Genomic DNA, 26,271 nt, shown 5'->3' on the forward strand with positions numbered 1-26,271 from the left:
ATATAGTTCTGCCGTACTATAATGTGGTCTATTGGAGACCCGAGTTCTAATCCAAGCTGGGCTGTTCATTTACTGTGTTAAGTTTGGGCAAATCACAAACTCTCTCTGCCTCAGCTTTTCCCATCTCTAAAAGGGGGATATTATTAGTATCAACCTTTGTAAAGCACTCAGAGATCCTCAGATGAAGAGAGCTATATAATGGTAAAGGATAATGATTAAAGTAGTAATCTTGAGTTATGTTGGCTAGTAATTTTTGCTGTAAATCCTGATACCATTTCTTATGAAACTGTGGTACAATTTGTGAAATGTCTTTCAGTAGAGCTCTCCTATTTCCTAGACATATTAACCCTACAGAGGTTAAGTCTCAAATCTCCCAGTGAAGTAAGTATTATACTAATTTTGCAGATGAGTAAATTGAGGGACAGAGAGTTGAGGAGTGTTAATCAACTCCTATTAAAGTCAAAAGCATTCAGATAAGGTCTTAAGTGATTTGCCCAAGATTATATTGCATCAGTGTCAGGAACTTGGAGTACAGCTCAAGACTCCAGATTTCCAGTTCCCACTAATGACAAGAGCACCTTGCCTTCCCACTGTCAAACTACATAACATACTATTAAAAAAAATGGTTTCAGAGTAGCAGCCGTGTTAGTCTGTATTCGCAAAAAGAAAAGGAGTACTTGTGGCACCTTAGAGACTAACAAATTTATTAGAGCATAAGCTTTCGTGAGATGAAGTGAGCTGTAGCTCACGAAAGCTTATGCTCTAATAAATTTGTTAGTCTCTAAGGTGCCACAAGTACTCCTTTTCTTTTTATTAAAAAAAATGTAAATCAAGAGCCTTTTTTCTAGAGAAGAACCCCAGATGAAAAAAAAAAGGAGAAAGTTAGAGTATACTCTCCTCTTTGTCTTGACTAAAGGCACCCAAAATCAAGTACCCATAAAACTATGCAAGGAAGCTTCGATGCTGCTTGATAAATTGTACTTTAAAAGGAATGACTGTAGTCTCAGCTGCATGAGGCACTTTGTCTATTTCCCATTATATCAAAACCCAGTAAACTGAATTGATACATTTTTGTGATAAGAAATGCAGCGCAGAACAATCTCAAATAACAGAATGTAAATTGTATGCAACCAACCAATCGGACCATCTTTATAAAAGTCCCCTAGATGACATTTTTAGAGGTTCCAGGAACTCAACCTGGTTTAGTGTATGGCAATTTTCCGAGTATCACCCCATACAATTTTCCACTGATAACTTGCTTTTAGGCCATTCTTATTACAGGCAGTAGCTGAAAGTATTACCTCTTCTCCATCCCCTTCTCTGTGCCCACTGTCTGAAGGCCTGCTTCCTTCCTCCACATCATGTGATCTCAATAGAGAAAGTTCCTCTTCACTTTCTTTTCGAACAAGTCTGTAGCCACTCTGCACAAAATGAAAACAATATTAGTGTCAGTTCACTAACAAGAATTATTGATGTCACTGTGACAGTTGCAGCTTTTGTTTGTATTTATTTAAAGCAGACATTGTAAAAAAAATTAAGACTCTCAGGTGTGTCTACACTGCAATTAAAAACCCCACAGCTGGCCTGTGCCAGCTGACTCAGGCTTGTGGGGCTTGGGCTGTGGAGCTGTTTAATTACAGTATAGACTTCTGAGCTTGGCCTGGAGCCCAGCCTTTGGGACCCTGAGAGGGTCCCAGAGCCCAGGCGAAGCTCAGAAGTCTACACAGCAATTAAACAGCTCTGCAGCTCAAGATCTGCGATCCTGAGTCGGGTGTCTATCTGCAGTGTAGAAATACCCTCAGGGCCATAGAAGCTGAGAAAACTGAAGTGGAAAGGCCCTATTATGCAAAAATAGACATCAATTTTTAAAACTTTATTGTACACAATCAGTAAAAGTTTTATTCACACATCTACGACTAAGGAAGTGTTACAGAAACAGCCAGCAAATATAGCCACTGTGTTTCCTCTACTGATTTTGCAGCACCAGCTAAGTGCAGTTCCCAGAACTGCACGAATATCTGCAGTGCGGCTAGCTCACAAACACAGAAAAGGCCCAATTCTGCAAACACTCTCAAATCATGCATGCGAGTGTTTGTAGCATTGAGCCTATAGTTTGGAATGACAAAGTGCTATGCAAGTTGAAATTGTTGTAGTCCGATTAAATTAACTTTGCTGTTTTTTAAACGTTTAAGAAATTTATTTTTTAGAAAGGGAAAGGTGGCCAAAATCATAAGGAAAAGAAATTCTATGTTCAGGTTTCTAAAGGCTATTACAAGCAATGAGTAAAGTGAAACAGTTACTCGATAATGCCTTTTTAAAGCTTCCCAAGTATAGTCAATAATGCTTTTTTAAAAAAAATTAATTTTAGGCAAAAGGATTTATAATAAAATACCCTTTAATACACTGCTTGTCAATTTAGAAAATGCATGCTACAGGTATACAGTTCTTTCAATACGTACTCTGTACATTCCAATGCCTCGGCCTCCATTGTGCAACCAATACAAATAAAGTGGTTTTCCAAAAAGCATTACAGGAACAGAAAGCATAGCAACAATAAATAAAAATCTCTGTAAAATAACCTGTTTTTGGGAGGGGAAAAAAGAAAAGGTATTTAAAGAGGAGTTCAGACAACCTCCCCCCAAGTCCTTAAATCAATTTTTTATTAATGAGGAAGAAGCAACTGATTTCCTTTAAGGCCCTGATTCAGCATTTGAGAAGTCACACCTGATTTCAGTGGATCTTAAAGACATGCTTAAAGTTAAGCATGCATTTAGGTGTTTCGCTGGATTCAGGGCCTTAAATAGCAGTTGTGGGCGTTCATCTTCCGGATTGGCCCCAAAAGGTAGGCAAGCTTGCCAATTTCCAAGTTTAAAAAGATTCTTTTGGTACACAAAATAGCATTAAAAACTAAAAGAGAAGAGATAGTCTGTGCTCTGTTCTGCATCCCTTTTATTAAAGAGAATCAAAGCTAGCCTGAGTTAGGAGTACAGGATTTTGTTCTAGAAATAGCAAGTGTGTTGGGGTTTTTTTAATCTACATGAAAAGCTTAGACGAAGTTGAAGAGCAAAATGCTCAGTCAGTCATAATGGATGTGCTTTTTATTCATTTATCTTTTAAAATAATCCTGACACAACCTCTTTACTGTCCCTACACTAGAGTCAGACATTAGCTTAATTTAACATTCAGATAATACTTTTTGTTCAATCATGCTATTAAAGAACATATGATCAACCTCTTTTCAGTTTATAAGAGTAGTACTAACCTGTCCTGTATAAAAGGAGTCCATTCCACTAGTGGGAAATAGAAACATGTTAATAAATTGAATCAGAATGCTGGGAGCAGATCTGGAGTTTTCTGCAGAATAAGCTAGCCACTTAAAGATTATCATAAATACAAGATACCCGAAGATGCACAGCATGAATAAAAGTTCAGGAAGGAAAACCAAATAAATATTGTGCTTCTTTCTGAAATACCTAAAAAATAAAAAAAGAAAAAGAATTAATGATGAACAACCTTCACATAGAAAGATCATGTATAGTGTCCAATTCTATAAGGTGCTGAGAGCCCTCAATCCCTGTGGCATCAATGGAAGTTGAGAGTATTCGGAAATAGAAACTGTATTAGAAGTTATGGGCCACATCCTGATTCTCTGAACTCAACAGAAATTTTACCATGGATGTCAATGATCTCAGGGCCTTAACAGAGGAAGCTAAAGTATTTTCAATTAAAAGAAAACAAAAATTATTGAAAATGGGCCTGAATCCTGCATACACTTATGCAACTAGTTAATTTTAAAGAACTGAATCATCCCATTGATTTCAATGAGACTACTCATGCCTTTAGTTCAGCATATGCGTATTTGTAGGATTGGGGCACAAGTAACAAAAAGAACATTAATGTTTCAAATAAAACCAAGGCATTAACAATGTTACACAGAAGAGGTTAGGAGGGGCCCAAAAGTGGCAGCTCCAAACCCACCCTCATCTAGAAGCACAATACAAAAAAATCTCACTTCTCAAAGGCTGCAGATTTTTCTGTATAACTCTGGCCTTCCTATATTTTTCCAAGGAAATCAGGATCTCAAGCAAAAACTGACTTGTTTTTGTAAAGCAATTTTCATAGTGAATTCACATTGCCTTTGCTCAGTTCTCAGAAACATTCCAGTTCCTTCCAATCTCAGATAATAAACATTGATCTGAAAGTGTCACATTTATTTGCTTGCATGTGTTTATTGCCACATTCATTTAGCTTTAACTTCCCATACTTACAAGTGGTTAAAGACCCCCAGAATAACTCCAAAAGTCATGTGAGTCACTCCAAAAATCACAGACATTTTCATTTTGAAAGAATTTAAAAAACTGAGACGGTTGCTTGCCAGGTTCCAGATCTGAAGGGAAAATAAAAAATAAAAAAGAGAAATGAATAAGATGAAATAGACTTTCCTAAAATGACTAGTTTGGGGTGTAACACAATCTCTCCTCAGGAAACCTGGGATATGTCTACACTGTAATTAAAAACCTGCAGCTGACCCATGTCAGCTGACTCAGGCTAAGGGGTTATTTAATTATGATGTAGATATTTGGGCTTGTCTATACCTCAATTCAACAACCCCGCAAGCCCAAGCCCAAGTCAGTTGACACAGGCCATCCAAAGGTATTTAACTGCAGTGTAGACATACCCCTGGATTCTAAGTCTAGCTAAGATCCCAAGCAAAAATGAGTTTGAAGAAACTAGTTAAATCTCTCTCTGAATCACTAGAAGAGGATATCATCCTCAGTGGAGAAAGGGGAAATGGAAATCTGCATTTACTCATAATATGTACCCTTAAGTTTTGCCTGTATAATAAGCAGTGTCACACTTTTAACTTATGAGCTGTAAAGCACTGATCATCACAAACGGGTAAATTTAAAAGAAAAAGCACCAACCGGATCTATGCCAAAGGGATAAATTCCATTGAACACGCCAGTAACATTTGGATCCAATGTCAAATATCGATTAGACTTCAAATCATCAAGACTGTGGCAAAAGAAACACAATCAGATCCTGTTGCTTGTATTATAGTAAAATAGTAAGCATGTATTACTTTCACCTCTGTAGAATGTCCTTCCTACTTTCTTGTTTAGCAGAAAGAGAGAAAATAAATGGCTGATCTGAGGGTTGAGGGAAGCATAAAGGGATTTCTAAGCACAATAATAGTAAGATAGACAGTCATCATATCAAATTGTTCCCAGGTAAATTAAGTACTGATGATAGTTGCAAGAATGGCAACCCTTGCAAATGCTTTTCTATTTATCCACAAAACACATGCAGTATGTGCAGTGTCAGCATAAGCTCCCTCATACAATGTACGTCAGCTCTGATCAGAAAGGACACCACTATAGGTGAGATATATGTAGTTCAATAACCATTCAGTTCTTGGCCTCTGTTGAAACTGTCAACAAAGCAGCTGGTTGTGGTGGCATTTGTTTAATATGGCTAAATGTGCCCAAGAAATTTGGCTGAAGCTACCAATTTATTTCACATAACCCTCCAAACAGATATTACATTGCAACAACTTATGATCACTCTCAATCTGAGTGGACTCATACTGGTGATCTAGATAGGAAAGGTTCCAGATTTCATTTCCAATCCCATAGCCATCTGAAGAGGAGAAAACCACAAGACTGTGACCATATTAACCTAACCAGTCTCCTAGTACTGAAAGACCCTGCTAGCATAAGATGCTTCACAACTCCGTCATTACCTGGCATCTTGACTGCAGTGACAGTTCGAAGACTACATGAGATGAAGAGTTCAAACTCCATTTTATCTTAAGCATTTCATTTTCCCCTTTTTCCTTTTTTTGTTTTTGACAACAAGGAGACGTCCCTGTTTGTTTTTTTTCTATTTTAAGTTTGTGAATGTGTGCTGAGTGCATTTATGCATCTTAGTATTTTATGAATATTTGTTTACTAGCATTTTATGAATATTAACCACACAGTGAGGCACCGAAGAATAATCCCCAGACTGAAGTTACCCTAGAAATTCTGCTTTGTAAAAAAAAATCAGAGCCTGCATGCGTTCCTAATTTTGATAACAGCATTTACAAACTGTCATCTATAATTCTTGCTTATCAAAAGTTGCTAGCTATTGCATATTAGAAAAGCGACGTTCAAGTCTGTGTTCAGAAAGGAAACAGAGCAACCACTGTTGAAATCTAAAGAGGAAATTCCAATTTACTCTGAGGACAGGACTTAAAAGTAACAGTAATTTGGCTTTGATAATCAAAATATTCAACCTGCTAAACTGACTGCACTGCCATGGGCAAAATCCTAACTGGGGTTTATAAGAAAACAATCTCTTCTAAAGATCTCTTATTTTACAGTCTATAAGAATTGATTTTATTTACTGATAGAGTAATATTAATCCACTGTTGTCAATTTTTTTTCTTTGACCCTATTTTGATCTTAATTTGATTATTGTATTGTTTAACCCTTAGTTTAGCAGAGTGTGCAATAGTGTAGCCTTAGTTACATTTTTGGTGGTTTTAATTTTGTTTACTTATTGCTTTTAATAAAATTGTATAAAAAGTATACCAAGCCATATTTCTTTCAACAAACAACTGGGCCAGAACCACTAAAAATTCTAGTGGATCAGCTGACCCAAAAGGAGTGTAATCAGCTCCCCACTAAATTACTCTTTGGTTCCTACTGCTGTTTTGTTACTCTCAGGTTACTCGAAATGTTGGACTGCTGTCATTGGTACAGATGCATGTATTTTTAAGACAATAAGCACAGATGTATTTCTTCTCAAGGGAAAGAGACCAGTCTCCCAGCAGTTACATAAATTTTGCAAACAAAGAAAGAGGTGGGATTGGTCAAAAAACATTTTCCGGGAGGGAAAAATCAACTTGAATGCAGTATAAAATACTGAAATGATCCCAAATAACTAGAATTATTGTTTAAACTGCACCATAATTGTGCATGGTGCTTTACAGACAAAATAATGTGTCTCTGCCCCCAAATAATTTCTCAAGTACTACTGTTCAAAGCAAGGGAATTTTACTCATTTGGGAAGGATTTAGAATCTCTTAATAACATTTTATGAAGGAATTAAACCAGTCTATTTAAGAAGGCAAAACAGAAGGGATTTAGAGTATTTTCTAAACATTGTATATTTGTTTTAATAGTATAGTAAACAAAGCATACCACTCACCGCCAGATATTTTGTTCAAACATTGCAGAAATTTTCCATCCAGAACCAAATATATTTAATGACTTTGAAAAACAGTCATTATAGATCAGGCCAGTGTATACAGAAAACAGACCCATCAACAAAATTATGTATCTCCCTTCAAAGAATGTTTTCATGATCTGTAAATATTGAAGTACAGCATTGTTAGCAACAGATATGTGAACTTTCATTATCTGCACATTTCCAAAAGGAGCACATAACCACATTAAAGTTAAAAATCCATATGAAGAATTATTACAGGATATAAAGAAAACTAAGCCAAAACCAAGGAAAAAAAAATCAGACAATCTGGATTGAAGACATCGTTTAGTAAATTAGTGCCTCTCTTTAAAGATACCTGATTTGTATCTCACCTTTCATACCTTTAATATCAAGTGATAGATTTTCAAGAGTTTTGTCACTATCACTACCTAAGATTTTTACAACAAACGTAGTCTGAAAGTCACATTTTTGCTTTAAACTAAACCTGTGTATTTGAGGAACCTATACAGACTCATACACAGATTCTACATAGACTCAGAGAATACAAACCTAGACCTTCTCTCTATCCTGTAGTCATTATATCACCAAATACAAAATTAAGAGCTTAGTTTATTGCTATGACCATTTTTCAAAATGCTAATGTGTTCATTTTTTGTGGTTGGCATTCATTTAATATCACCCTAATGGGTCTTGCAGGCCATATCAAGTCCATGCCTTACTCTGGACTAAGTCTGTCTCTGACAAGGCATGTACTGTCCATACACAAAAAAAGTGAGTCAACACTATACGTGCAAACTGGCTTCATATTTTTGAGGACAATTTTTTTTTAAATTAATTAGATTTCAAGTTGACAGTCTCTTTAAAACTATTCTGCAGCAAGTTTCATTTATGCATAATGAAAATTTACAAAAACAATGGAAGAAATTAGCATTTAAAGTTTTCATTCTGTCCTCAAGTCAGCCCATTGTGACTAGGTGCTCCAGCACACTGAGCAAAAATGAACGCAACTGAAAGTGACTGCAATTCCTTTAAAGCCAATGAACTTTTGCACAAGTATAGCAGAGCAGAATTTGACCCATAATAGGATATTTAAAATTTCATAACATTCTGCTATGGCATGAGACCAATGGTGCACTGAGCCCAGTATCCTCTCTTCTGACAGTGGCCAATGCCAGGTGCTTCCGAGGGAACAAACAGAACAGGCTACCCTTGAGTGATCCATCCCATTGTTCACACCCAGCTTCTGACAAACAGAGGCTAGAGGCAGAGGATGGTGTTGAATCCCTGACCATCCTGGCTAATAGCCATTGATGGACCTATCCTCCACGAACCTATCTAGTCCTTTTTTGAACTCTGTCATAGTTTTGGCCTTCACATAGCCTGGCAACGAATTCAACAGGTTAGCTGTGCGTTGTGTGAAGTAATACTTCCTTTTGTTTGTTTTAAACCTGCCTGCTTTTGGTTTCATTGGGTATCCCCTAGTTCTTGTGTTGTGAAGGAGTAAATAACATTGCATTATTCACTTTCTTCACATCAGTTGAGATTTTATAGACCTCTATCATATCTCCTCTTAGTTGTCTCTTTTCCAAGCTGAAAAGTCCCAGTCTTTAATCTCTCCTCATACAGAAGCTGTTCCAGACCCCTAATCTTTTTTGTTGTTCTTCTCAGTACCTTTTCCAATTCAAATATATCTTTTTTGAAATGGGGGAACCAGATCCAGACACAGCATTCAAGTTGTGGGCCTACCATGGATTTATATAGAGGCCTTATATTTTCTGTCTTATTATCGATCCCTTTCCTAATGCCTCCTAACATTGTTATTTTGACTGCTGTTGCACATTCAGCGGATGTTTTCAAAGAACTATCCAGTGACTCCAAGATCTCTTTTTTGAGTAGTAACAGCTAATTTAGACCTCATCATTTTGTATGTATAGTTGAGATTATGTTTTCCAGCGTGCATTACTTTGCATTTATCAACACTGAATTTCATCTGCCATCTTGTTGCCGAGTCACTCAGTTTTGTGAGATCCCTTTGAATCTCTTCGCAGTCTGCTTTAGACTTGACTATCCTGATTAATTTTGTACTGTCTGGAAATTTTGCCACCAGTTTACCCCTTTTTCCAGGTCATTTATGAATATGTTGAACAGCACTGGTCCCAATACAGACCCCTGGGAGACACCACTATTTACCTCTCTCCATTCTGAAAACTGACCATTTATTCCTATCCTGTCAATTAAAATGTGTTTATTATTTATTTATATTACCATTTAAACAAACTATTATTTTGAAAAGATATATGCCTCTAGAAGGAGATTATCACAACATGCAAGCTACGAAATCCCAAAACTAATGATCACTACTGCCATCAGTACCACTACAAATTTTTAAAAGGAGATAAACTCTCCTCTTGTAGCTAGTTTCTGACTGTCTTTATCCAGCTGGACCAGAGTGAATAGTAGCCTTATCAACCAAAATTAGCATCTTATATGTGCGCAAAGAACAGAGTTTTCAGAAAAACAACAACTGTCCTATTAAAATTATCTAAATACTGTTTTGCTTCGGATTTGGGGGAAAGGGAGTGGGGGCTTACCTCATCTTGTGATCGCATTAGTCTAGGGTGGTTTTCATAAAGTACCATCAAGAGGGCAAAGATAAACATTAGGAGACCATGTCCAAAGTCTCCAAACATAACAGCAAATAAGAAGGGAAAGGTGATGATGGTGTAGAGAGCTGGGGGGAGGGGGAGGAAGAAAAAAAAAGCAGCACAATAGTTAATTGCAACCATATTTATTGTGATATTACAATTATCTTAATTTTGCCAAATGCAGTTATACTAAATTAATACAAAGAGGTGGTTACATTCTGTAATGTAATCCTAAAAATGGCATAATGGAGTTCTATTTTTATCATCTCAAAGACACTTCATATCAAGTTTGTTGAGTTTACATATTCAAAGATGCTCGAGCTCCTAGCCCCACACACTTAAACTGGGTTGGTTCTGGCTCCTGCAGGACTACCACTAATGAGGATTCTGCAATTGGAAATTAGTTAACAACTCTGATTATAATGATGCATGAGCAAGAAGAGAATCCAGCTCTCCCCCCCATTGTTGTATTGACTCTACACGGCTAACACGAGCAAAAAAAATAAAGATTTGTTTTTATCTGTAAAGCTAGTAGAATCTTATCCTCATTGTCATGCCGGAGATGGCTGCAGCAATGCATACACAGACTCTGTACAGTTATTAAAGTACTTTGGGATCCTTCTGCATGACCGGCTCCATATTTGTGTAAGAGCAATACCATAACTAAGGTTTCCCATTTTCATGATTATCTTTTCTTCCAATTCTTCTCTCACCAAAGCAAACAAATTACCAAGATAATGGATGGAGATACCATAATTAGCTATTGTCACCATTCGCGGTGCTGAGAGAATACTTTGGAAATCAAATCCTTCCTTGTTCCTCAGAGCACTATTTGCATTCTTGATAAAATACTGAAAATTAAAAATGGCCATTAACGATAGAATGTAGAAGTCACCATTTCCCCCTTTACTAAGGGCTTGATTCAGCAAGATACTTAAGCACATGCCCTTTTACTGAGGCAGGGAGAAATGAATAAATAATTAATGCAGTGCAAGATTTCATCAACTGTCAGTTGACAAACCTGGATTAACTTCTCTGTAGTTCCCAACTCCATAAGCATCAACAATGTTTTGGAACCCTGAAGTGAATTTATTGGTACGTATTAAAGTTGGAGGCGTTTCTGTTGTTGGTATGGTATTCATGAATGAAGAGATCGCAGCTCCACTCCTTCTCTAGTTATAAAATGAAAAGGGACAAAAGATAAATTATATTAAATCATACTGGACATGTACTTTGCTAACCCAGAAAAATAATTTTGATTTTGACAATGTCCACTGAAACAGAAATTGTAAGGGACTTATCTTCATAAACAGAAACTTACTTTCTTATATCTGAAGTACACTGCAGTTTGAGTAACTTTCAAATCTGCAACAATCTGCAAGTGCACTAAGTCTAAGATTTGCCTCTCTTTCTACTAAAAATATCCACAATGTCCATTTTATACTTAAATCTTTTTACAGAAAGAGAGCAAATAGTTACAGAATATGAAACTAGATAAGTAATAGACACTTAGAAACAAAGTTAAGATTTGCTATTAAAAATAGTCTAATTTACTGTAACACCAAGCTTATTCTGATAAAGCTAATTTTATCATTTTTATAGTAGGGCCAAATTAGTGCCTTCTAGGGTGATTTCACATGGCCTTGTGAGCCAACTCATTCATTGAGCCCAATCCTGCAGTCCATACTCTCAAAAAAAAAAAAAAAAAACACTCCAACTGATACCAACTGGGGTTCTACCCAATTACAGTGTTGGAGAGGGCCCACAAGGGCCCTTTAACCTCTATAGGGTGTTACCTATGTCCAGCTCTTTTCCCTCTCAAGTAACATTGTTTTATTTCTTTCCTTATCTTTATTGTTGGCTCAAAACATTCAAAGTTTTGAATTTGTGTGCACACCAACCACATAAAATGACTTACTGATCCTTCCTCGAGTGCTCGACGCAAGTTTGGCAGATCAGCTACTGGGCACCAAACCTCAGCAATTAAACATTTATTTGTGACATCAAAACTGCATTGGTTTAATACATGGTGAATGGCTTTCATCTTCTTCACTTGGATAACCCAGGTATAGATGGATTCTGATGCTTTACATAATACTTGTCGTAAGTAATCCTCAGTTTTATGCAGCACCTTTGTCAAAGGAAAAATTAGTGGTAATTGAAAATGTAGATGAAAGTTTAACTACAGGAGGAGCACCAAAACTTTGCCCAACTATGGGTCATATTGTTAACTTGCTAGGAGCCCTAAGGACAGACCTAACCTACATAAAGTGGAAGGAACAGCAGCTGCCTTGATTTTAATACAGAGATGCAGACCACAGAGAATATAGTTCTTACCAAATAATGTGCCATTCTTGATCCAAGCAATCCATCACTTGGATCAAGATGCAGCATTGTATGGTGGAACTTGTCATCTGCACAGATCACACTTATGTAGAAGAGGTGACCAGTTGCAAGTCACAATGGAATTGCTGCTGAAAGTGGTAGATAATATTATTATGGCTGCCCTTGAATTACAATAAACTGAACCAGCAAGATTAAGGTTCTTCCTCTACAGCAGGGGTTGGCAAACTATGGCCCGCGGGACCATCCTGCCCAGCCCCTGAGCTCCCAACCAGTGAGGCTCATCCCCGGCCCCTCCCTTGCAGCAACACAGGCGCACAGGCAGCACAGCTTGCGCCCACCCACCTCCCAGGCTTTCAAATAAGCCTGGCCTGCTGCTCCGAGCGGCATGGTAAGGGTAAGGGTAATGGTAAGGGGGCGGGGGGGTTGGATAAGGGGCAGGAGGCCCCAGGGAGCAGTAGGATGGGGCGCAGGTTCGGGGGGGGGGGGGAAGGAGAGTAAGGAGACAGGGAACAGGGGGCGTTGGATGGGGGTGGGGTCCCGGGGGGCAGTCAGGGACGGGGAGATGGGGAGGGTTGGATAGGCATGGGAGTCCCGGGGGGCCTGTCAGGAGGCAGGGGTGTGGATAGGGGACAGGGGATGGGGAACGGGGGGGGATTGGATAGGCGTGGGGTTCCGGGGGGCCTGTTAAGGAACAGGGCGTCCTGGGAGGCGACGGTCAGGGAACAAGGAGCGGGGGGGTTGGATGGGGCGGGAAGTGGGAGGGGGCAGATGGGGGCAGGGGCCAGGCTGTTTGGGGAGGCACAGCCTTCCCTACCTGGCCCTCCATACCATTTCACAACCCCGATGTGGCCCTCAGGCCAAATAGTTTGCCCACCCCTGCTCTACAGGTAGATCTGCATGGGTGGGACATTGATACCCATGTGAAACTTCAGTGAAGTTAGCAGAGCACCACACTGGCATAACGGTAAGATCGGACAATGCAGCATACATTAGTGGAGTCTAAGTTTTATTTCCTAATCCTCCTTGTGCTGAACATTCTGAAAGTGAAGCCCAATTTACAGAAGCTCATGCAAGGCCTTGGAAGAGCGTGTTTTTTCTTTTTCAAGCATGACAAGATCAACTCAGTCTTTCATAGTACTATGGAAAGCTAGCTATTTTGAAAAAAAAAAAAAAAGAGCCCCGAGAAAGGCTTCATCACTGACCTTTTTTCCTTTACTCCCTTTATTTAACACATCAAAATAAATAAGTCACAATGTAATTAATTCATAAAAACAACTCATTACAAAAGAATTAAAAGATAAAGGAAGGTTTTTGAAAACGTAGGCTTAATTCTTGAAGTATATTTGTCATTTTTAGTAAGAATCTAGTATTTAAATAGTATTTAAAGTTTGATAAAGCACTTTGGATACATGTAATTTGCTATTAAATATTTATCAACCATCAAAGCACAGTACAACATTAAAAAATTTAATCTCTGACATCCTGTTATAGAACATAAGTATTAACATCTCCATTTTACAGAAAGGGAATTTGATGAAGCGGTTCAGTTTCTTGCCAAAGGAAATAGCCAGTGCAAGAGCATAGGTAAGAATTTAGGAATCCCTGGCTCACAATCCTGTGCTCTGACAACTAGCCCATGTTTCTCCTTTTATAACCCTGTTACTATCATTGTCCTTTTTTTGAGAAGGTATTTATGTAGGTCAACTCAACTCAAGTACAATATCTAGTTTTGAACCAGGTCATGCTTTTCAAGTGACTTGCTCCTGGTCACATCCTACTGTCTCAGTCCTTTGTTCTGACTGCTTTACCACACAACTACTACATATCTAAAAACCTCCAGAACCTTTTACCAACAAAAGTTTGGGCACTTGAAAAAAAATAAAATAAATAAGTTCACAGCATCAAGGTACAGATGTATCAACATAATTAATACTGCAACTGTGGGCTAAGTGGTTATCTATGCTCCAATATCTTCAATGAAATAAGTACTAGTTACATTTTACTCACAACATGAAGATCCTGAATGCGAATGTTTAGTCCTTCAATAACATCTCTGCGCTCCTCAGTGGTATTGGGATAGGGGTATACATGACAATGATAGCTGAAGAAAAAAAAAATAGATGCCTGAATTAAACATCCAAGCGCTTGAAAAAGATCTGTAAGGTATAGATCAGCCTTCATGGGTATGAGTCTTACCTCACCAAGCAAACATGTGAAAAATATTGAGAGGTCATAGATAGGCGATGAACTGGGTTGCTGTACTCACCACCTTTCCCTTTCACAGATCTTGGATCAAAATCTATCTTGGGTCACAAGAAGTTTGGTCTCAGTCCCCATGTGCACTATACCACATAATGTGGCATGATTGGCAGTCACTGTCCAGAAGAGGGCCAGAACTAGAGAAGGGCACTGCAGGTAAAGGCTAAGGATTGTTGTGGTTTTGGATCACCTGCAGAGAACTTTGACATGCCATTGTAGTGACTCCCTTCCTCATTCTCAGAATTCTCTCCATTCAACTACCCAAATCACCTGAATATTTTTATTTCAGACAAGTCACTCAATCTATTTTATTGAGGGTTTTAAAACAGCTCTCTGTATGTTTGATTTAATCATAGTCTAGTCAATAGTTCACCGGACTGGGAGTACAGTGACCTAGGTTCTCTTCAGAACTCTGCCCCAGCCCATGTCTGACCTTAGTCAAATCACTAAACCTCTATGTGCTTCTGTTTCCATTTTACAGATGGGGAAACTAATGTAATGTAATGTAACTTATCCTCCTTTGTAAAGTTCTTCGAGAACTACAAATGAAAAAGCCTTAGGTATTATTTGTTCCCCCTCTATTGTTACTTGGCCTGCTTAACAAAGGCAGAGATACTGAATCAAAGTACTGCCAGTGAATGGTTTTAAAACTAAAACAGGAAACTGCAAAAATAATCAAAAAACTGCTGCTTACATTTGACAAAGAAAAAAATAAACAGGACTTATGCAAACACTAAACAGTATACAATTTGACCCATTAAAGGCCTAATTCAACTCCCACTGAAGTCAATGGAAAGACTGGCATTTGACCTCAATCGAAGGTGGACTGGCCCTATGTCCTTTAGTCAAAATTCAAATGGAAATAATAGAAATGTTAGCATATAGCCAGTTGATAGGGTCACTCTTTAGCTGCATACTTAAACTAAATACTTGAGTAGAGATCTTAAATAGAAGGATTTATGTATTTTTTTGTACATTACATAATTATAAAACTAGATTACAACTGGAAAAACAACAAGCAGAAATAATGAAAATTAAATCTTCAAAAATGTCGCATGAAATCAGCATACCCAAGTAATGAAATAATCACCATAAGCAAAAACTAAACAACAACATTATTCAATATTCAGTAAAAATATTAGTTTTATTTCTCACCAGTCACATATCTTCTTAACCTTCTGGCCAATCTGTTCACCCCAAAAGGATATTAAAAACACAAACCATTTTCTGATTTCACCCTAAAATAAACAAATACATTGATGTTGTTCATTTTAATTATGATTTATAATTCCATCACAATTTGACAATATTTGGTTGCCAGTTACTCTTATTGGTCTAAAAGGCAAAATTTTACAAAATTTCTGAAGCAAAATAATGAATTTTGATAACAGGAGAAACACCATTAGCAGCATAAAATTCACATAATCTTAAAAGACACCTAAAAAAGGAAAATGTGTTAGTGCTCTTTTTTCTTCTTTATGTTAGATTAACACACACCTTTTGGGAGGGAATAAGAGAAATTTTTTTTTTTTTTACTCTTTTTCTTATTCACCTTAGAAATATCTAAAGTATAAAAAAAGCTCACCCTTTAAGAACTATAGTGTTACAAATTAGATACATAACACTATTTTCAATAGAAGACAGAGTACAGCAGTGTGAGGCAGTCTTAACTGGCTTAGAATCTTTTAATGTTTAAAGTTTAGGAAAAAAATCTTTGTAGATGATCATACATTCCTTTATTATTGCAATAGCAGATAAAATGAGTATATAATATTTAAAGTACTGTATATGACTGGTTAATAAATACCTGAGTAATCATTAATGCCATTTACTTTACTCAAGATATCCTGCCATAAAACCATCACCATTCCACGAGACTCCACATATGTCAAGCTGAACTACAGAAACTGCTGATTTTTACTCCTGCAGTGATAACAGGATCAGGACCAACATCTGTTTTATTTTAATTCCCAAGGATATTGAGAACTCATTAACATTCCCTTTTTATCTACTCCTGGATGACCAATGACTCTTCCCTGGAGAATCATCTTATCTAATTGTATGATGAGTAAATATAATGAAATGGTATCTATGATGTTTACTCACTGTATCTGGATCTTCCAGACATTCATCCAGCTCTGCATAAGTAAGAATGGTATATCCTTTGCAGACTCTCCATAGCATTTTTTCAAATGCTTCAATTTTTGCTTGGTGAACTAAACCAGATATAAATCTATATAAAAACAGACATGTTATAAGAGTAAACCAAAGCCCATAGGAAAAGTCAAAACCTAACAATATATTTTCTCTAAGAAGACTAATTATAATAGTTTAGCATCAGAATTTTTATAGAACAAAATGTCATACCAAGCAAATGCTGACCAATTTTCTTTTATTTCCACTCTACAATGTATAATACGCAAGCTTATGCCCAAATACATTTGTTAGTCTTTAAGGTGCCACAAAGACTCCTCGTTGTTTTTACTGATACAGACTAACACAGCTACCCCTCTGAAACCAATACGCAAATAGTACATTCTATATCAGGAAGAAAAATGTGGAGTACTGGTCTGAGCACACATATGTGAACCAGCTCGGCAAATTCCCTCTGAACCCAGGGGCAAATTACTCAATTGTTCTGCACCTCATAGATTTCCCATTTGCAAAATGTGATATATACTTCACAGAAGTGTGATGAAGATGTGTGTTTGTACATCACTTTGAAAATATGTATGTGTTAAGTATTAAACATTTTATCATCTTTACAACTTTCACGTTATTATTACTAGTTCATTAAAATGCTACGTAATTACCTTGGGATAAAAAAAGGCACCACACTAGATCATTACAATCTATTACTATAAGCATACATTGTGCCCAATACAAATGCTTTATCAGTTTAATGAAGATTTTTGGTAGGATTTTGGGGCCAGTCATTCTGCTATTAAGTTAATGACAAAATCTGGCCCAGTAAGTCTAAGACACAGTGGGACAGATTCTCAGCTATTATAAACTGGCATTGCTCACTTTAAGTAAATGGAGCTACACCGATTTATGCCAGCTGAGGATCTGGCCCAACATTCAGAGTAGTTTTACAACAGTGCATCAAGGCTTGATCTGCCACACTTGACCAATAAAATTTCTGTTCACATTTTTAACATTACCTACCCCAGCTTGGCACCCAGCCTATGCATACAAGTGTAGTCCACCAAAGGATCGTTTTCTAAAGACGGGAATTCCTCATAACTGGCATGTAAACAGGATTCATACTGACAAACAAAAGATACAGATAACTTTCAGGAAGTTCAATGTTTTAGTCAATTTGATATCATAAAACCAACTAAAAATTCAATGAAAAAAAAATGTCCCATATAGGATTTCAGACAAGCGAGGTTTCAGGATCTCAGGTGAACTACCTTTTATCAGCATTCAAAAATATTGTTGCAAAGATTCTATGACAGTATTGTAACTGCAACTTGTGTATATAAAAAGTCCAATAGTTCGTTCATCCGATTTCTACTAGGTTGCAATAAAAGCATTTAAATGACTGGATTCTTAGCCTGTTAATTCTTTAGAGCAGGGGCTGCCTTTTCATTGTGTATGTGTATACAGAGCCTAGCACAATAGATTCCCAATCCCTGAGTGGGATCTACAGGAGCTACACAATAGAAATAATAATAAAAGGACAAGACACTGCATGTTGTTGCAAAGACTGCCAAGTTATATAATTACCAATATACTTATAAGATAATATTGTACGTTAAAATACAATCTTCCCTATGTAATATACACAGTACCTCAAGGGGTCTTTTGACAAAGGCTTGTGTGACCCGCAACATGTATGTATACTCTGTCAACTCAAGCATGTTTTTCTTCAACTTTTCTTTGTTTTTAGTCACCTCCCTCAATTCTGTCTCCAGCTTCTGCAACTGTTCCTAAAAAATGGAAAAAAAAAACCACTATTACTTTCCCTCTTCACTGAAAGTTAGGAATAATTATTTCTAATTATTGAATGCTTTTTACCAAACATGATCATTAAAAAAAAAAAAAAAAAAATCAAGTAGAACATCAGAGACAGTTAATTCTTCAATCTGGTCAAATTAAACAATATATGTATCTAAAATAGGGAATGTTTAACCATTTATTCTGATAATAAATACGGTCAACTAGCAGTCTATTTTTTACAGCTTGTTCTAGAACTGAAATTTTGGCATCCCAATTAATTCATTTGAAAGTAAGATCAAAGGAAACATTCCAAAAACTATTTTCTACTGGTTATATATTTTAATTTAAGTAAGAGCTACAATAAATCTTGTAATCTAAATCATCTGTGAAAAATGCCTATTAGTACATTTGGCAGAAAATGATGACAAGATACTGAAATCAGAATAACTTCCATCTCTGCTGAAAATTATTTAAATCCTCAAAGAAGGAAGTTATTTTCAGTTGCAGAATAAATACAAAGACACGTCCTTTATTCTCCTTCCTTTTCTCCCACATTCACTATCCATCAATTTCCAACCTGTTATCCAACCACCCTTTTTTATATTACATAGTCTGGGGCTCCTTTTCAAAAAAATGTTAGTGTTATACCCAGATCCTATAAATACACCCAGGCATAACTTTACTCATGAGTATTCCCACCAAAATCAATGGGACTAACGAAGTGAGTAACATTACACACGTGCTTAAACGTTTACAGGATGAGGGCCTTTGTCACTGGAGTCAAGGCCTGCCCTAGACCAAATGATGCCATACACGAGGAGCGTCTTCAGCTCCCCCCGTCCCGCTCCATTTGTTAAACTTTTGAATACCTTATTTTTTATTGCATTTTTAGACCATTTCACTACTTTGAAGCACGATTTGTATGCATGATTTATCCCTGTCATATAAGATGCTAACAAAAACAGTACCCCAAGCCCAGCACCCAAGGCGGTCTCCTGCCCCTAAATCCAGCCCTGACTGGAGTTACACCAACAGAGAATTTGGCCAGCTATCTTCTTCTAGCCCAGGATCTCTTTTTTGTTTTGTTTTATCTATACAAAGTCCTGAATGCTTTCAATTCCCAGATTTCTCAATGCAAACTCTGCATGTTTAGGCGCTTGCAGAGTCCTTAGTTAAATCCCTACTTAGCTTGCAAGGAAAAATAAAACAATCCCATATTTTACTAGCTTTTTTCACTAAAATGATCTAACATCTATATTCACACAACAAGAAATTTTAAAAACTTTATAAACGTTAGTTTGCCTCACTGATGCAAGAGATTCCCAGTTTTTTTAATTATTAAGCACTAAGGGTTGGATCCTTCAGTCTGCCTATGCCTCTCTGTGTTGTGTAAGCTTGATACATCATTGGCATCAATACCATAAATTAGGGCTGCCTCTGTGCATCCTTAGCTTGTACCAGAGCTGGACAGCCAGCTCTTAATCAGAATTAGGGCCTAAAAGATTTTACAATATGAATGACTGATTTTTGAAAGAGGAGATTATAAAACATATACCGGGGTGGCCAAACTGCAGTTCACAAGCTGCATGCAGCTTTTTTACACTTAAAGTGTGGTTCGCAGAGCCCCTTGCCCCTCCCCTCATTCTCTGCCTACCAGACTTGGGGAGGGAGGAGCTCAGAGCTTCTGCCCTGCAGTGGGGTGGCAGGGCTTCAGCCCTGCGGGGTGCACCTGCAGGGGCTTGGGGCTTCAGCCCCAGCAGGCACCTCCTGTAGGGCTGACGCCCCTGGCCCCAGCAGGCTTGCCCCACTCTCAAACTTCTGAAGATTTTCATATGTGGCTCAGAGGGCCAGTAAGTTTGGCCACCACTGACGTATATTATTCAACTCATCCTACATTTTACAAACAATTGTTTCTACTTGATACTGTAAACAGAAATCAATTCAACAGCATCTACACAAAACAGCTGCCTGCTTTTTATGCGTTCAGTGCCTGCTCAGCTTTCACATTCACAACTGCCACTGGCCTCCATTGGAGTTATATGTGCTGAAGAACTGCAATACTGGGTACATTCCCAAAGTGACCTGCAAGACTAAAAGATTACAGTCACAGCAGTTATCAATTTGTCTGGGAATCCTGACAAACCAGGTAAACCAGCATACTCAGTATGTCAAAAAAAGAGATGCAAACAAGCTCTGAGTTAAACAGACAAAAAATTAACAGTTAACTTTAGCTCTGCCACAGAAAAGCCCACATCAATACCACATCTTCACTCCAGTCTCTAGCATATCACTGACTGAAAGAGAAAAAGCTCAGAGAGGAAAGCTTGAGCATGAAGTAAAGAAATATTTTTTTCTAAGTTATGCCAACCTGATAGCAGAACTGTTAGATTAAAAACAATTAAAGGTCAAATACCAAAAGGCGCTGAGCACCTGCATCATTCAGTTTAATAAAGGAGAACAGCAAATTCTCAGGATTTGTTCCAAAATGAAGAAAAATAAAATTCAGTTCCAAGATCCAATCCTACCCTTTCATTTCTGCAAAATTCTTTGAAGAGTTACCTGGATTTCTAACATGTGTTTAAGATGAGGTGCAGCAGGAGAAGCATCTCCTTCAGGAAGAGGAATATCAGCTTTCTTAATTTCTTGCACTAGAAATCCTGGAGTAAGAACAGAAACAGAATTGAAAAAAGAATTGTCTTATGCAACACTTTTCAAAACATATTGCCTAGATAACTTATTTAGGGATCCAAACGTGCCTGAGCACCCCTGAAAGCTGCCGAGTACCCTGTCAGCGGTCATTGAGGGGGCTAAGTATATTGCAAAATCAGGCTCTAGAGATCTTATCTTTTTCTGATTCTGATATAGTCTTTAGAGGTACTGAGCACTGAGGATCTTTACGGTGATCGAGTTTTTTGCAGGGGGAGGTCATTTAAAATACAAGGCATATTTTTCTTTTAAGTATTTGTGGAATTAAATATCTTCAGCCATTAAGTCTTTGCAGAAAAACTTCAGCCACAAGGACCTTGAGAAACTTTTAACATTTCATGATATCTCTTCAGGTGACTCCCTTCCCAAATACATGTCTTCTGCAAAAACTGATGTCCTGTTCACTGATCCATGTGTGCAATAAAGATTCTTCAAAGCAGGGGGCAAGGGTAGCCTTGACAATAAATGCAACACATGCAGAGCAATGGAAGAGCTGAGACAGCTACTAAGAGTATGAAAAGGATGTGGGTTTTACCTGACCTAAACAAAAAGCTCATAAGAGGGTAGCAAAAACATTTCCATAAAGAGAATTTACGATATTTTTCCAACAACATATGGAAGCAAGTTGAAATTCAATTAAAAAAAATCTAATTACCACTAATCTACTAGCATGTGAATGTAATTATGGGCACAGAAGGCTATTTTTCAGGACTGCTTGAAAGTTCAATAGCTGAAGGTCACCTTGTGCACTAATATACTTAATTCCTAAGGAATTCATTCTAGAGAGAAAGTTCCATTTTCCTAACCAGAATTTTAAACAGAATTTATGTTGAAACAGTTGCAGTCATTTATCAGCAATAGGGTTTAGTAACTCTTCTACACAAGTTTTTTATTAAAAATATTTACTGGGCACTTAAATAATGTTTTACAAAGGTAAACAGACATCACTAAACCCATTTTACAGCTAGAGAAATGGAGGCACAGAGAGGTTAAGTGACTTGCCCAAGGTAACACAAAGTGTCAATATCAAAATAAGGTCTGGTCAACACCTAAAAATTAGATTGACCTAACTACGTCACTCAGGCCAGTAAAAAATTTCAAACCCTGAGCAACATATGTAGGTTGACCTAACCCTCAATGTAGATGCATCTAGGTTGACAGAAGAACTATTCTGTTGATCTCTCAGAGAGATGGATTAACCACACGAATGGAAAAAACCCTTCTGCCAATGTAGGAAGCATCTAATATGATACTTCACTGGCACAGCTGTAGCACAGTAGCTGTGTCGTCGTAGCAACCGTAGCATAGACTCAGTCTAAGAAACATCTATTTGTTTTCACTCTCAGAAGAGCGACCTATTCGCTGAACCATTCTGACTCCCAAATTTCTAACCATCCTAGACTCTATAGAATATGTAAAAGAAAGTCTCAGATTCTGTTCTGATCAGCATAATAAAAGAACACAGATAAACAAGATCGCCAATGTAGTAGTACTCTGATTATGTAAACTTTCATTAAGTAATGACATCGCTTAAGAGATTAGTTTAGAGAAAGAAAAATATTAAAACAAAGCTTACCAAGTATCCTTTCCATTTCTTCACACTTCTTCACTTCACCCACAAATTTTCTCTGAAATACACTTACACTGGGGTTGAGCTGAGGGTGAAGGAGAAAAAATACTCATTAAATATTTATCACAATAGTAATTTCTCCAAATACAACTGGTTCATCGACTTTAGAACCCCAATCTTACAAACACTTGTGCTCAACAATTTTACAAACGTGAAGAGTCCAAATGGACTCAGTGAAACTAACAACATGTGTAAGAGTTTGCAGGATCAGGGCTCATGAATGTCAACCAGCACTGTTTCAGCTGAAGTCTGTTGCTGTGATACTAAAACTGGGTAGCCTGGAATTAGAACCACATCTGTGCTGAACAAAAGGTAACTCCTCCCAGCAGGTGCTCCTCTTCATTTAGGAAGATGTAAAAGGATTTCAGACAACAAAAATTCAATTAAAACAGATCAAAACCTTCTGCCTCTTTTTCAGCAGACTGTAAAAATAATTACATCCAATAGAGAAACCATTCCAATTTTATTTTTATTTTAGTTTAAATTTAGTGCCCTTATGACTCCAAATTAAAGACCCAGATTTAAGATTCAATCCTTCACTCACTGCAGTGAAAGGGAGTTTTGTCATTGAACTTCAGTGAAATCTGAAAGTGAATTCAAGTACAAAAATTTCATTTTACTACAAAGCTACTCTCCCAATGTCATAAATTGTATGTGCAGTGTTCATGAATGTGTATTCAACTTTAGGGCTGGAATTATCATCATGGTTTTTGTATTATCAGCTTGAAGATATGTATTTATAGTATATTCCACTATTTTCCTTTTCTCAGCAGCACTGACAATAATACCCTTAATCATGCAAGCAGTCCTTTCAGGATTAATCCCATTGACTTCAAACGGTACTACTCACAAAAGCAAGAGTTGCAGAATCAGACCCTAAAATGGTGTTTGGATGACAGGACACAAGTTGTCTTTAAACACAGTTTTAGTGTTAATAATTATTATTAACAATCATTTTCTTCCCATCTACCATATTTAGTTTCCAGTTTCCCTTCAGAAGGTACTTCTAATTAAAACATCTGAAAGGAAGTTGGAAGAAATTCTGAAGTTTCAGCCAGTAAACAAAGATCACCCAGATAATCCCAACCAATCCCAACAAACAACAAATAGCTATTGACCACCCCTATTTTACATTAGGCAGGGACTTGGTTTCAGCTACTAAGGAAATTCTGCCTAAACCTCCAGAAACAGGTATGCTTTAAAACTGGCAGAAAAAGAGAGTGCAAGATTGATGTGATCAGAAAATGAACTCTGCATCTTTTTAAACAGTTTAGATACTTCCACTGGCCTACCACTTGGATGTGCATGCATAATAATTGAGACCATATACTCCAAGACTGAAGTCAAAGGGGGCTCCACATGGATGTGAGGGTTCACCCACCTAGGTCTGATTACAAAATCAAGGGGATGGGGCAAGAGAAGGAATAGTGGGGAGTCAGGAGGAGAGTCTGAGAGTGAGGGGATGGAGGAATCTCGGGGGGGGGGATGGGGTAGGAAGAGGAATAGTGGGGAGTCAGGAGGAGAGTCTGAGAGTGAGGGGATGGAGGAATCTCGGGGGGGGGGGATGGGGTAGGAAGAGGAATAGTGGGGAGTCAGGAGGAGAGTCTGAGAGTGAGGGGATGGAGGAATCTCGGGGGGGGGGATGGGGTAGGAAAAGGAATAGTGGGGAGTCAGGAGGAGAGTCTGAGAGTGAGGGGATGGAGGAATCTCGGGGGGGGGGATGGGGTAGGAAGAGGAATAGTGGGGAGTCAGGAGGAGAGTCTGAGAGTGAGGGGATGGAGGAATCTCGGGGGGGGGGATGGGGTAGGAAGAGGAATAGTGGGGAGTCAGGAGGAGAGTCTGAGAGTGAGGGGATGGAGGAATCTCGGGGGGGGGGATGGGGTAGGAAGAGGAATAGTGGGGAGTCAGGAGGAGAGTCTGAGAGTGAGGGGATGGAGGAATCTCGGGGGGGGGGATGGGGTAGGAAGAGGAATAGTGGGGAGTCAGGAGGAGAGTCTGAGAGTGAGGGGATGGAGGAATCTCGGGGGGGGGGATGGGGTAGGAAGAGGAATAGTGGGGAGTCAGGAGGAGAGTCTGAGAGTGAGGGGATGGAGGAATCTCGGGGGGGGGATGGGGTAGGAAGAGGAATAGTGGGGAGTCAGGAGGAGAGTCTGAGAGTGAGGGGATGGAGGAATCTCGGGGGGGGGGATGGGGTAGGAAGAGGAATAGTGGGGAGTCAGGAGGAGAGTCTGAGAGTGAGGGGATGGAGGAATCTCGGGGGGGGGGATGGGGTAGGAAGAGGAATAGTGGGGAGTCAGGAGGAGAGTCTGAGAGTGAGGGGATGGAGGAATCTCGGGGGGGGGGATGGGGTAGGAAGAGGAATAGTGGGGAGTCAGGAGGAGAGTCTGAGAGTGAGGGGATGGAGGAATCTCGGGGGGGGGATGGGGTAGGAAGAGGAATAGTGGGGAGTCAGGAGGAGAGTCTGAGAGTGAGGGGATGGAGGAATCTCGGGGGGGGGGATGGGGTAGGAAGAGGAATAGTGGGGAGTCAGGAGGAGAGTCTGAGAGTGAGGGGATGGAGGAATCTCGGGGGGGGGGATGGGGTAGGAAGAGGAATAGTGGGGAGTCAGGAGGAGAGTCTGAGAGTGAGGGGATGGAGGAATCTCGGGGGGGGATGGGGTAGGAAGAGGAATAGTGGGGAGTCAGGAGGAGAGTCTGAGAGTGAGGGGATGGAGGAATCTCGGGGGGGGGATGGGGTAGGAAGAGGAATCTGGGGGGGATGGGGGCAGGAGTCAGGAGGGGAGTCTCGGGGGATGGGGGGGAAGCAGAGGCAGAAGTTGGGCGGGGAGGCTGCGGGGAAAGGGGATGGCGGAGTCTCGCGGAGAGGGGATGAGACAGAAGGAAGCGGGGGAAGGGGACAGGAGTTGGGCGGGGAGGCTCGAAGGGGATGGGGCAGGAGGAGGAATCGGGGGGGGGGGGTGCCTCGGGCGGAGAAGATGGGGCAGGAAGTCCCGCCATACTCACGTCTCTGAACTCGGCCAGGCCCCTCTCGCCCAGCTCGCTGAGGCACTCATAGGCCGAGCCCGCCTGCAGGAAGAGCTGGGCCAGGCACATACTCTCGCTGCGGAACAGGGAGCCCATGACGAGCCCCGGGCCGGCGTGGGGTGGAGGCTGCGGTCACCCGGCGCCCACACGCCAAACGGGCTGACGAGGGTCACCGGGCCCTGTAGCGCGACCGCCTCCCGCGGGGCCCGGCGGGCTCCCCCCTCCCCGGGGCCATGGAGGGAGCTCAGCTCCGGCGTCCGCGAGCCGCAACGCCAGCCGCTTCCGGTCTCTCACCCGTCTCCTCAGCAGGCCGCGGGAGCGCGGGCCGAGCTGCGGCGAGCCCGCCCCGCCCCCGGGCCGAGCGGCAGAGCGCGCGGGGAAAGGGGCCGGGGCGCGGAGCTAGGCCGGAGGCGCCTCTCAGAGCCGCGGGGCTGGTGAGAGCGGCCCCGCGGGGGAGCACGGCGGGCCCGGGCTCCGGCCGAGCTGAGGGAGGGTCTCGCTC

The 26,271-nt window shown here is 39.6% G+C and overlaps 1 protein-coding gene across 3 annotated transcripts in view; it reads right to left on the reverse strand.

Moving 5' to 3' along the window:
* The window catches only part of ATP6V0A2 (ATPase H+ transporting V0 subunit a2), a 30,961-nt gene extending 4,690 nt beyond the window's left edge, over positions 1 to 26,271 (reverse strand). For 2 of the 3 annotated variants that reach the window (XM_038373302.2, XM_043498459.1), the window contains exons 1-17: positions 25,749 to 26,249; positions 22,693 to 22,771; positions 20,970 to 21,067; positions 18,263 to 18,400; positions 17,634 to 17,734; positions 16,572 to 16,698; positions 15,621 to 15,703; positions 14,214 to 14,307; positions 11,779 to 11,991; positions 10,882 to 11,032; positions 9,807 to 9,946; positions 7,195 to 7,352; positions 4,926 to 5,016; positions 4,269 to 4,387; positions 3,263 to 3,473; positions 2,460 to 2,579; positions 1,302 to 1,421 (exon numbers count right to left, since the gene is read on the reverse strand). In XM_038373302.2, coding sequence (XP_038229230.1) covers positions 1,302 to 1,421; positions 2,460 to 2,579; positions 3,263 to 3,473; positions 4,269 to 4,387; positions 4,926 to 5,016; positions 7,195 to 7,352; positions 9,807 to 9,946; positions 10,882 to 11,032; positions 11,779 to 11,991; positions 14,214 to 14,307; positions 15,621 to 15,703; positions 16,572 to 16,698; positions 17,634 to 17,734; positions 18,263 to 18,400; positions 20,970 to 21,067; positions 22,693 to 22,771; positions 25,749 to 25,865 — 2,160 coding nt within the window. In that variant the 5' untranslated portion in view covers positions 25,866 to 26,249. Of the gene's footprint in view, positions 1 to 1,301; positions 1,422 to 2,459; positions 2,580 to 3,262; positions 3,474 to 4,268; positions 4,388 to 4,925; positions 5,017 to 7,194; positions 7,353 to 9,806; positions 9,947 to 10,881; positions 11,033 to 11,778; positions 11,992 to 14,213; positions 14,308 to 15,620; positions 15,704 to 16,571; positions 16,699 to 17,633; positions 17,735 to 18,262; positions 18,401 to 20,969; positions 21,068 to 22,692; positions 22,772 to 25,748 lie in introns of all 3 variants that reach the window. The other variant, XM_038373301.2, reaches the window with a different exon arrangement.

This window comes from Dermochelys coriacea, chromosome 15 (genome assembly GCF_009764565.3).
Source record: "Dermochelys coriacea isolate rDerCor1 chromosome 15, rDerCor1.pri.v4, whole genome shotgun sequence".
Classification (NCBI taxonomy): Eukaryota; Metazoa; Chordata; order Testudines; family Dermochelyidae; genus Dermochelys; species Dermochelys coriacea.